Source organism: Porites lutea, chromosome 13 (genome assembly GCF_958299795.1).
Source record: "Porites lutea chromosome 13, jaPorLute2.1, whole genome shotgun sequence".
NCBI lineage: Eukaryota > Metazoa > Cnidaria > Anthozoa > Scleractinia > Poritidae > Porites > Porites lutea.
In genome coordinates this window covers 9,634,644-9,647,317 of record NC_133213.1, presented here as the reverse complement: position 1 = coordinate 9,647,317, position 12,674 = coordinate 9,634,644, and the positions used below count along the sequence as shown (strand labels likewise).

The window sequence follows — 12,674 nt, the reverse complement described above, 5'->3', positions numbered from 1 at the left end:
CGTACGGTCCCATGTGAACTCGCGAAATTTAAGACTGGTCAAAGATTTCTCCGGTACAGTGAAAACGCATCCTACGTTGAGATGGTACAACCCATTAGGACAGCATATAAACGCCAGTTTCCTCCCGTTTTATTTTGGTGTTTGCGCTTTCTCTATTCAGGGGAGCCGACTATCTCGGAGCCTGGAAAAGGCTACTAGAAGCAAAATAAAGGCGGTCACCTAGAGATATTTACGGTTTTAAGGTAAAAATGTCAATTTAATTAATATATTCCTTTTCTCAAAATTTCTCATTAAAGCTGCAGTCTGGCAGACAATGAAAACCGAGGGTATGATTAATTTTTACTGTGTGTCTCACCAGCACTGAGAATAAAGGTCCGAACTAATCGTGATTCTGTTGACCATCACTAATTTCTTGATCTCCAAAAAGGTAAGTTTGGGCTTCCACAGGTATTTAGAAATTAACTGGTTATTTTTCATTAGATTTTCATTAGATATTTATTTGACATAGGACATAAGTGCGGCATGAGAAATCAATTTAGTTTTGTTGTTTATTTCAGTGAGCTCTCCTTTTCATAAAATTCGCAGAAAACAATATATTGAAACGAATATCAAAACTTATAAGCTAGCGAATCATAAGAAACTGCTTCGTGTTCGTAAGCACTCTTTTATTGCAATTAATTGCTATATGACTTCAAAGCAATAAGTTTGATTTCTCATTTTCTTTACAGTTATGAACTACGTTTCAAAGCAATAACCGTTTGTAATCCACTCAAGAAACAGCAAAGTCCAGCAATTCCTAGTTAGTGCGGAAAACCTTTGTGACTTAGCAATTCCCAGTCTAATATATGGCAAAATATAACTTGCCTTACGCTTTTCACGTGTGTTATTCAAAGGATGCTTTCCTATAACACTGCGGGTAAATACTGATTTACCTACTACGGTAAACAAACTAACACAGGGAAACAGCGATAACCTTAACACGTTGGTGGACATTTAATCCACCTGCTCAAGTCAGAATGTTGGCACTATCATCAGAAACCTAAATAATAACTGCGCCCGAGTAAAGACATTAATCGAAGCCACCACCGCACTTGTCAACTTTTTAATCGCACCGTACAGTACTACCGTAGTGAGAATACTGGTCAATAGTTTTGGATTGATCATTGTGAACAAACGCTACAACCCAATTTTTTTTTCTTCGAAGAAACCAAACGATCTCATCATCCTGATTGTTGCCCAAAGCTTGAAAAACGTCACGTCGACAATTTGCTATTGCATGCAATTGAATTGTTGATTTCAACTCACTTTCACGCACGTTTTGTCTGGTAAAATTGTTTTCTCTGCCTTTATTGTTAAAATTTAAGTTCCTTTTCCTTCAACTTCAAGGATTATTTCATAGCGTCTGTGTTGTAATTTGAGCTGACAGTTCAGGCACTCGAAGCTCAGCTTTGTTGTCCTTGACGCAATTTGACGAGGGGAAGTTGTCTGTTGTCGCCAATTCACTTTAAGCCACGTCGGTCCTATATGGAGACGCCATGCTTGTGTACCAACCGGGGACACCAATGTGGTGGCGGGAAATCAACAAAAACATCTGGATTTCACTTTTGCTTTTATTGTGAGCTAATTTAAATAAGCATCAACACATTTTTTTTTTTACTGCTCAAAATGTTTAAACTGTTGAAAACCGTAGGGAGAGAACTTTTCTTTAACCTCAAAACTTTGCCAAGACTGGCCGCTGCGGTGTCACGCATTGTGAAAATTCGTAAAATGTTGTATTTTTAAAATGAAAGACGCTACACGGATGAAAACTTCTAGAATAAAATTCACTTCTTGGTCAACTTCAACCCGATGTCGATAAAGATTCAGAAGGCTTCGCTATTTTGACTTTAGAATTTGATGACATCACGGGTGAAAACACTCTTTCGCTATAGGTGCTTTCAAATACGTTTCTGAACTTATTTTTTTATTCAATAACTTGGAAATGACTAGTGTATGACAGCACGTTTTTTCTAATATGTACATGTAAAAGTTGAACCTTTTCAAGCCTATATATGTTATTAAGTTTAAGATTTTGTTCTTGAACTCTCCTGTGGTGTTGTTTACGATGTGCACAAATTAAACAAGTATAGACACGATTGGTTTTTTAATTGTATTGTGACTGATGAATATTTTAGGTTGAAGTCACTGAATTCCTCGTAGGACAGTCCTTATTAGCTGGCAACCTAATTTAAAGATTCTAAACGAAAAGACAGCATTATAACCAAGTAGTTTGGGTCGTTAGACTTCAACTGGGACACCCGTGTGTAATTCCCGTTTTGTGATTACCTGATTTTGTTTTCAAACGTCTGAGTCAACCTCGAGCTAGTGCTTTCATCTCTAGCCTGTTGGATTTTATTAATCTTTACCTTTAAGCAAATTAATGGCAAAAAATAATAATAAAATATTTATTCCTGCTCCTATTTGTGGGCCGGTATGTATTCTTCCTTCTTCTCCTCGCAAAGACTGTACACTATCCCTAGAAATCTATTTTTCACCTCCTGCTCATTTTAATCACCTTGCAAATTGTACTGTTTTTGTTCATGCTGTCTGGATAGAACACCTTTTAACGCCCAATTTATGAACAGAGGATTTAATAAGGAAGTTTTTATTTTTGTGTTATGAATTTGTAAATTTTGCTAAATTTTATTTCCCTCAACTAGGACTGTGGCCATTACTATTGTTATTATTATTATTATTATTATTATTATTATTATTATTATTATTATTATTATTATTATTATTATTATTATTATGTAGGCTGCTGAGTTCCCAAACGTTTCCTTTCAACTTTGATTTCGAAGACATTAGAGAATTCGAGTCTCGTTTACGGCAAACGGCAAACGTGAATGTGTACCACGTGACCGAATTGAAAACATGCCTTGATATAAAATGACACTCTCTCAATGAAACTATAAAGTTAGTTTTGGAAAGTGTTTACATTTGGTGCTTTCTGATCTAGTGAAACATTTGGAACTTAGAACTTTTCTCTTTTCAACTCAGGTGTTTGAATCCATCAAGTGGGCAGAAGAAAATCTATCATGGCAGATCTCTTTAAGATTTCTTTGTTCATCTTATTAGCGGTCAGCTTTACACATGTGACCTGCAGAGACATTTGGAAGAGAGATGTGAGTTTTTGTCCTATTTACAACTAGAGACTTGACTAGCGTATAGGCCATTATAAATTCGACGGCTATTACTGTCTTGCAAAGTATTTGCAGTAATAGATGGAAATATAAAGGTAAACGATTGAGTCAACAAAACTACTGTCTGACAACTATATAAACGCGTACGCCATTTTGGGTAACCGAGCTTGTTATGAGCGTGCGTTGAGACCATGGGAAAGGTCCTGGATCACTTCCTGTCGGACCCAGATCTCATGATGTGATAATGAGTTGTTACTTAAATTTTCCTGTATAACACTGATCTCGGGCCAAAAAAAATGGTCGCATGTTCAATAATTGACGATTTTGCGATGCAAAACTAGCCAAAAATGCAAGTTATGCTACAAATGCTTAATATTTTTTTTGGAAAATAGTGGAAAATAATGCTCGTAATAATGAATTATGCCGAAAATAACGCTAGCGGCACCATCTATCAAAGCCTATCCGCCGAGGCCAATTAGCCCAAGGCCGATAATACCGTCCAAGATTTCCATAGTTCTTCAGATCATAGAGAAGCCAAATTGAATAAGTGTTTTTATTATTCATTCAAAATAACTTCTAATTTAAATACAAACTAAAACATGCTTACCTCCATCGATGTTAAGTTCAAGTGTCCATCGTCAATTGCCTGTTTATCGTCAAATTTAGAAGATAAATGGATGTTTAGTTCTGCAAATATTCTCCAAGTAGCAAATGTCGTCCGCCGAGTTGTATCCTTGCTGTTTTTGTTGTTTTTAGCCAGTAGTTTGCCTATCTGTTCTTCGCGAAACTAGTGAAATGTCCCGCCATTTCGTACTGTTTTGGCCAAACAACTTAACCTCGAAACGTCTCCCAAATTTGGTCAACGTCAACTGGTTATTTAACCATTATTAACTTGGCCATTAAGGGTTGATAAAATGTTGATGCAGTGGAACTTCTCTTTTGGGACACCTCTATTGAAGGGACACCTCCATTCAGGGGACAAAAAACTGGTCCCGGAAAAATGTTCACGTAAACTTTGTATCTGTCACCTTTGTAGACTAACCCAACAAACACTCCTTTACAGGATGTATTTAATGAAATTGACATCGATCCAGTCGACGGTCAGGTCAGCACCCATGAGCTAACGGAATATCTGGAGGAAACCAGCGATGAGAAAGACATTGACTTTGGCGTGCTGGCTGCTAGTTACGTGAGTGCTGGAGACACCGACGGAAATGGTTACTTGAACCGCAATGGTATGAATTTGTTACAGCTAAGGTCGGGTTAAGAAGAATTTGGTTAAGAAGGCCATTGTCAAACTGAAGCTGATGTTGTAACTGAAGGAAGCATGAAAATAAAACGAGTGCCGAATATTTCACTCTGACTTATGAGCTGAGTGTTTTTGGCTCTATACCTTCAGATTGGAGAAAAGACACTGAAAGGACAACCAATTCAGCTCACCGATGACAATGAGTCTCGTAGTATCATTTTTCTCACCCCTTCCAGGCAGCTCTACTGACCTTGAGCAGAAAATTAGGATTGATCCAATTTCGAAATGCAAATAATGTGAGGAAATATTTTCAGTAAACTATTTATCTTGGCAAGAAATTTATCTTCTTCCGAGGCCTGTTATCCTCAACTCTCAACATCAGAATTCCAGTATAAATCATTAAAAACGGAATTGTCTACACAAACAAAGGTCTTTATAAAATGGGCATTGTTACTTCACCCTTTTGTCCTTTTTGTAGTAAGTAAGAAGAATCCCTCGAGCATCTGGTTTCTTATTGTGAATTTTCTCAACGTTTTTGGCTCTCAGTAACAGAATAGCTCAAAGACTTCTCCATAATTATCCAGTCTTTAAATGCCAATTTAAAATATCATTTTGGGGGTACGCTTGACCTGGTTTGAGTGTAATAAACAATGAAAATTACTAAATACCTGACACGAAAAAAAGCAGTCTGACTATTACATTTTTTTAAGAGTCATTAAACTCATGGTTTTCTTGATTTTCTTGTTGTTTTCAATTTTCACCTGCAGAATTTCATAAGTCCTTACCGTTTGACATGGGACACATCACCGAAAACACTGAATGAAACCATGTCAGCTGATTCAAGAGTTATCCTATGGCTTGACGATCTCAAGAAGGGAAGAACTAAATATTAATCAAGTTATTAAAATTTAGATAACCTCAAACTATGTGGATCATGGAATAAACGTCAAAATATCTGTGCCTCGATAATTTGTACGTCTTATTGGTGTTTCATCAACTAAAATTATACTTTCTCTCCGTCCTCCCCCAGAAGAGTCTGTACGGGGTGGGGCGTGAGCTCATTTCCCGAACAGCGGCTTGTGAGCCTAACGCTATTCAGACAGGGCTTTTTAGGGCTTCCTAAGACCCGGAGTGGGGCTCAGGGACGTCCCCTCTCAACCGTGTGTGATACGGCCACTACCTTTCCAAGGTTTTTTTTCTTTCGTTCATGCACAAGTTAGGGAAAATCCGTCAACTTCACTGGAAAGAGCGCCTTGAGTAAAATTGCCAATGTTTGAATTCAAAGTGATCTGTTTAAATTAATGAAGGTATAGCTTCCTAACCTAAGTCGCAGACACTCTTAACCTTCTGAATAGAGCTACGGACATGACGGACTATACAAATGGCTTAAACGATACGTGCGTCGCCTGCAACGCTTGAATATAGCTTCCCAAAGTCACGAAATTTTACAGACGGTGGGAGAACAAACTTGTCCACCATCATATAAACGTCTCGGTATATTTTCGCAACTTCGCGGAGCGATACTTTCGCTATCACTTTCAATTTTGGTAAGTTTTAACCCTTTCACTGCCAAATGTGGCCAAAGGCAAATTTCGACCAAATTTCCAAATTTCATTTTCTAAAATTTTGACAAACAAATAGCATCATGTGAAAGTACAGGCAGAGAGATTTCATTTGAATGGGACATCATAGGATTTCGTCCACGATCTCAAAAGTTAGAGTTACCTCATAAAACTCTATCAAACACTCTGGCAGTGAAGGGGTTAATTACTAATATTAAATTCAATTTTGGAAGCAAGGACCAAGGTTACAAAATAGAAGGACCGGATCTAAAAAGGATCTCATCAGTTAAAATGTCTGAGCCACGGAAAGAAGCTAGGCTAATTTTACAGTCGGGAATATATATATTTTTTTGTTACCAATATTTCGGAAGGCACGTCCTTCCTTCTTCAGGGTCTTACCTACAAATCACTAGGTCAAGCTAAGACGTTACAATTTTTAAATTTTTTAATTGTAACGTCTTATAAATTAACTTGAGCTGTTTTGACTCTGAAGATAACTACCACACAGGTTGTCGAAACGTCAGCCACTGTCAACAACAACAACGACTCATTTATGGCCGATTACGGTAACCTGGTCAATTTGTTCTTTCCCTCAAAAATCTTCATTTAAATTAAAATGAGCTAAGACGATCAAGCTATACAGTACATATGAAAACCATATTGTCTACACTCACCTAATCAAAAGCAAGAACTAAATTCAACAACCATCGATCGCTATTTCTACTTTCCCGAAAAACTGAAATAAGGTAAGTTTCCTATTAAGTTTTAGTTCAGTTAAGGGTCCGAGTTAAAAAAAGTTTCAGTGGATTTTTCTCGTGATCACATTTTGGAATGTTATGTACAATTCTAACTAGAGCAAGCGCTGTTAAAACCCTTCATTCAAGAAGGCAAAGGAAGCACTATTTTTTTCTGCACTGAAAGGCGGCTTGTTTTCTTACTAATATTTACACTTAGATTCAGGACTTCATCCCGTATTCATAGAATAAAAAGTTCGGCTGGTTAAGAGTGCGGTCCAAAGTTTGGATGCAAACACTTACATCTTTCCCTGCAGACTTCACTGTTAAAAGCTCCTTGCGCTGCAAAATAAAGAGCACCAAGGGAAAGCATGTCACAGTTTAGTAAGTACGGGTCCAATTGAGTAAAAAAATACAATTAGGGAATAAATTTGATAATTCCTTCGCGTATTTCATATGAACCTTTTTTCCAAAACTAACTCCACCATCTACACATATCCCGACATACAACTTGTTTGCGCCCCCAAAATTTTACCTAACCTTTGGTATTAAAATCAGTTCTCGTTGGTTTTTACAATCGTGTTAAGAAAAACTGAAGAAGAAGAAAATTGATAAGGCTTATGAAAGGCACTAGCTAAAAGCCATACGATTCGTTTATAACATGGAAAATAACGATAAATGAGGATATAACCGTGAAAAAAAAATAAAAAGCGACAGAATAAAAGGGGTTTAAGTTTTGATCCTACGTATTTCATAGGGTCAGATCTGAAGCTTGTGCGCTACCGACCAGGTGAGATGGAAGTAGAGTGAAGATGTCTACACTGATTGTTGTGATACTACGAAATGACTAATGCTTTTAGCGTACACACACACACAAATATACTGACTGATGTACAAGGATTTTGGTCCATTATGAAAAAAGTCGTCAATGTTCAAAGAGATCAGTTTTTGATGAAGTCGCAATCAAGCTTGCCAATACAGGAATTAAGATTGCCATGGTAACCTACATCGATAAGAAAAGTTCTAGAAACCCCAGATTTACGGGCGCAGAACCTTTTGAGAAGTATAATATGTCCTCAGCTGATGGATTATCGAGTGGATTATTACGATGAAGTCAATTCTATCACTGTTAATTATAGTGAAATGGTTGGAAAACCCTTTGTTATAGGTTTTTTGTTAACTTTTTTGGACCTGGCCGTGCACAACGTTCAATAGCATTCCTATCGTTTTGAAGTTATTGACCAATAGAAACATTGCATTGATTTATTCATTTATAATTTGTGAACAGAAAACAAAGGATTGTGCACGGGTCAGGGAACTTCCAACATAAACTACAGCACCATTGTTTTCAACTTTGATGTTTGCCGGGTTTCCTCACCAGTGTCCTCTACTTACTATGATTTGATGTACCTTTAAAAAACCAGCAGCATGAGTGTCTTTACGCGTGAAAAATCTATCAGAAACCTTCAAGTAGAAATATTCGTTTTTCGATAATTAGAGATTTCATGTTATTTTTGCTTAAATTGGTCCATAAAAAAACTATTTTTATTTTCGGTTTTTATCAAATATAGTGATGTGAAATGAAATAACTATGTACAACAAAACGTCAGCACGAAGGCAACATTTACACCTACATTTTTTATGATATGAAGAATTATGCATATCGAGGTGGGCATTATCCACTGAGGCTCAAGGCCGAGGTAGACAACAGCCTACGAGTTGTACATAATCCTTCATATCATACTTAAGGAGAATACAATGATTGTTTTATTAATGCACAATGTAAAATATTTCTAACTTTATTATCATTATCATCATCATCATCATCATCATCATCAGCATCATCACTATCATCATCATCAGTTTTGATTCATTTGCGTCCAAAAAGCTTCGTTTCTTTTTCTTATTCTAACAACTGTTCTCTAAAACCAAGATTTATGAATTGCAGCTCACTGAAAAATTTAACTTCCTTATGGCAAATTACAAGCTACTGTTGGCTCTTTTAATGGCTACAACTGCGTCATTTGTGGCAGGCAGAAGCCTCTACTTGTTGGAAAGAAGTTCTGTAAGTGATAAAAACTTAACACTCGTTAATATACGGATAAAAGAATAACTAGATAGGGAGGAGAAGTCGTTAAGTCACGTTGCCATGGTAGCAAAGTTTTTGGATGACAGCAAACCGATAAAGTCACTTAAAAGTCTATTCGCACGATTTCAAAATTCACCGATCTTATTTAATTTCATTTAATTTGCCAATTCTTGGCGAAATTTTCTTTAGGACCGTATCTATCCTTGTCTAAGTTTAGAAAAAGACAGCGATAATTTTTGTGGTGTGTCCACCTACTCCATGAAGCGGGCTCGTGAAATTAGGATGTTTCATGTTGTAGAGTGCAACGGCGGCAAAGAAATGTACAAAATAGCGTGATGCACGTGCAAAGTTGTTGTTTGTTCATATAAACATATTAATTTTTGTCGTTCTCCTTGCCGTCGCCGTCGTTGTTGGATTTGTTGTCATCCAGAAATAGTGCTACCATGGTAACGTGACGTCACACTTCTCTTTATTAAAAGTAAAAATAAGCGCGCGGTGGACGATGGGAAGAGGGGAAAGGCAGAAGGCCTCTCGTCCTCTCTTTCCCCCTTCCAATCGTTCCCCGCGCACTTCCTTTTTCCACTCTCCTCACGACTCAAAGAGGCGTCTGAGGAAGAGCACGCTGGGGAAAAAAAGTGCTAAAAAACTCTTTTTTAAAATATGCAGGGAATGTTACCAATATCTCTTAACGTATAGAAGATACTGAGATTAGACTTTCGCTGTTGTATTTTTCTGAAGTTATTGTTTCAAATTCTTCATTTTTTGGATGAGTACTGCGCATGACCAAAATGCCCGTTTTGTGACGTCATCAGATGTGACGTCATCAGATGTGACGTCACAAAAATGAAATTTGAGAATTCAAATCGGACAAGTCCTTCAATTTTATGTGCACTGTATTTCTGCAAAGTATCACAGTTTCAAGTTACATACCTATGAAGAAGAAACCTTTCGCTGTTTTGATTTTTTTAATTGGCCACTAGAGAGTCACGTGACTGGTAACCACAGAAACGATATCCAAAATATTCCTGGAATCAAGTATTGTTGCTTGTATAAGTTTCAGTTACATGCCTTTAAAAAAAAAAGTTATAGCCCCAAGAATTCAAAAAATTATTTTGCCAATCACGCCCCCACCGAATCTTTTGCCTGCTTAGCCTAAAAAAAACGGCGTTTCGAGAAAGGTCGCAGCTCCGTATTAGCCAATGAAGGAACCCTTAGCGCCCCCCAAAACAGCCCCGTAGTGCAGTCTCACGCACAATCTCATATGGCCAATATGGAGGCCAACTGTGAAAACTGAAGTGGTAACCTCGGGGGGGGGGGGGGGGGGGGGGAATGCAGAGCGTTAACGTGCTAGTCATTGTTTCCTATACGTTTAAATGCTTCAAATTTGTAATTTGTTTATTTGTTCCGATGCACACTGTTGACGGTTAACGTTGTTGGCTAATAGTCGCCCCATGTAACGTAATCCGAAATACAGCTCAAGGAATCCGGATCCCACTAAAGATTTTAATCCAGAATCCAAGTTCCTCTGACAAAGACTCCGGAATCAAGAACCCGCGGCTTGTGATCCAGAATCCAAGACTGCTTTGGATTCCATTATATGGGGTGATAATAGTGAAAATTAAATTCTTGATAATTCTAGGATTTGTTTGATGATGTCGACACTGATGAAGACGGCTTTGTGACGCCAGAAGAGCTTGCAGAATATCTGAAAATGACAAGCCCTGAGACCGGTAAGAACTTCAGCATTATTGCCTCTCAGTATGTGGCAGCTGTAGATTCCGGTGATCAGGATGGAAAACTTAGTCCAGAAGGTATGGATTAGTAGACTGATAAACTTTTGCAATAGAGAGGAGAAGTGTGACGTCACGTTACCATAGTAGCACTATTCCTGGATGACAACAAAACCAATGACGACGGCGACGGCAAGGAGAGCGGCAAAAAATAACATGCTTATATGAACAAACAACAACTATGCACGTGCGTCACGCTATTTTGTGCATTTCTTTACCGTCGTTGCACCGCTACGACATGAAACGTTCTAATTTCGCGAGCCCGCGTTATGGAGTACGTGAACACAACACAAAAATTGTCGCTTTCTTTTTCTAAACTTAGATAACGATAGATACGGTCGCGAAGAAAATTTCGCCAAATAGTGCGAGTAGACTTTAAGTGACTTATCGGTTTGTTGTCATCCAAAAATTTTGATACCGTTGCAACGTGACGTAACGACTTTTCCTCTCTATTGTTAGTACGATTTAGAAGCGTTGCTTTGGCTTTGCCGCGGGAAAATTTTGCTTGTGGTGTTCGCAATCCTGGCCTTTGGAATCTGGAATATAGCTCAAGTAATCCAGAATCCCACTAATGATAGGAACTGAAAACCAGTACCTGGAATCCGGAATCCACTGTGTGGAATTCAGAATCCAAGACTCTTGGATTCCCTTACCAGAGGCGAATTGGTTAATATTACATCCTGCGTAGAAGATGCCGGGTTTTTTTTGGAGGGACGGGAAAAATCTCGAGGACGCGTGCGCGCCCCATGGAAGAAAAGGGCCTGCTTTTCCTCTTCGTGTGTTTCCCTCTTCATGCAGCTTCACGAGCTCTATAACAAACTTACCCAATTAACTTCCGCCTGCCATGTACTCTATGAGATAGCATTCTATATAAACCAGAAAAAATGCGAGTTCTGCCACCTGTTACTCTTTTTTTTATTATTCATTAAAAATATTCATTTATTCTTTCTTTTATCTGAGAACGTCGGAAGGTCATGGATGCTCTTGTAAAGGATGACTTTCAACCTTGCAAGAAGCGGGGGGGGAGATGGGGAGGCTTTGGTGGGGAATGAATGGCATCCGCCAAAATCGTCCCTTTTTCAAAGTGGCTTCGACGCAAAACTTCCTCCTTTTCAGTGGCTGAATAGCTGTTCACTAGTTCTCAGAACATTTTGGTCAAACTTTTGGTAGCGCCCGAGTTTCATTTTTCTTTTGTTTAAAGAAAGAGAATTCAAACACTAGAAAGCTGAGAAAAAAATTTATTTATTGTGCTCTTGATACAAAAGTGTAAAGACATTAAAAGGAAAAAATTGTCAAAAAAAGAGAGAGAGAGCACAGCCACTCAGAAATAGCAAAAGCTAATCGCGCTGAGGGGCTGGTCCGTTCGGAAAGGTAACTAGATATCAAAGTTGTTATAAATAAACAAATTCACACAAAAACGCACAAAGAAGAAATATATAAGCTGTAACAAATAAACAAATACACAAACGAATAAACAAAGAAGCAAGATGAAACAACGGCTGTGCACACAATTAGCTGCATATAAAGTACACCAATCAGCAGTATTTTGAGATGACAGATTCTCTTAAAAACTTTTTAAAGCGAAGACAACTCGCAGATTTTAAATCTTATTTAATGGCATTCCCGAGTTTAGCCCCACTGAAAAGGATTCAGACGGATTTATTCGAGTGTTCAATGTGTTTTTCGTTTGTTTGAGGGGTCAAACAAGAAAACGAAAACGATAAGGGAGGGGGTGTGAGGATGATCGTTTACTCGTTTGACTTCGGTTCAGCTTTATACTTTACTTTTCGAAACACAAACAAAAAAAACTCCCAACTACGCAGTCTATACATACAATTGGTATAATATGGCTGTAGGCTACTATAGACTTTGGCTATACGTACTGGATATAGGAAATGAAAACTGCATGATAATTACATGAAGCGATGTTTTGATTTTTACTTGCAGAATTTAGCAAGTTGCCCTTACAAGAGTAAATCAGCACCCAGTCTTCAGAGCCAGTGGAAGATTTATTGGGGTTCAAGTATAAAGGGAAGAAAAGGGTCTTTTGCAACTTTTCCAGTTTTAA

General features: G+C 37.9%; 1 protein-coding gene across 1 annotated transcript; it reads left to right on the top strand.

Moving 5' to 3' along the window:
* Positions 1–299: 299 nt before the first annotated feature.
* On the top strand, positions 300–5,400 carry LOC140923343 (uncharacterized). Its single transcript, XM_073373437.1, has 4 exons — positions 300–427; positions 3,040–3,164; positions 4,246–4,417; positions 5,199–5,400. Exons 2-4 carry the CDS (start codon positions 3,078–3,080, stop codon positions 5,252–5,254), a joined length of 315 nt encoding a protein of 104 aa, XP_073229538.1. The 5' UTR covers positions 300–427; positions 3,040–3,077; the 3' UTR covers positions 5,255–5,400.
* The last annotated feature ends 7,274 nt before the right edge of the window (positions 5,401–12,674 follow it).

What these genes read in the sequence shown, in the direction of transcription:
- LOC140923343 (XM_073373437.1), top strand. Translation starts at nt 3,078, where the DNA reads ATGGCAGATCTCTTTAAGATTTCTTTGTTCATCTTATTAGCGGTCAGC. An exon ending in GAGACATTTGGAAGAGAGAT is followed by an intron (nt 3,165 to 4,245) that starts GTGAGTTTTTGT and finishes ACTCCTTTACAG; the next exon opens with GATGTATTTAATGAAATTGA. An exon ending in TGGTTACTTGAACCGCAATG is followed by an intron (nt 4,418 to 5,198) that starts GTATGAATTTGT and finishes TTTCACCTGCAG; the next exon opens with AATTTCATAAGTCCTTACCG.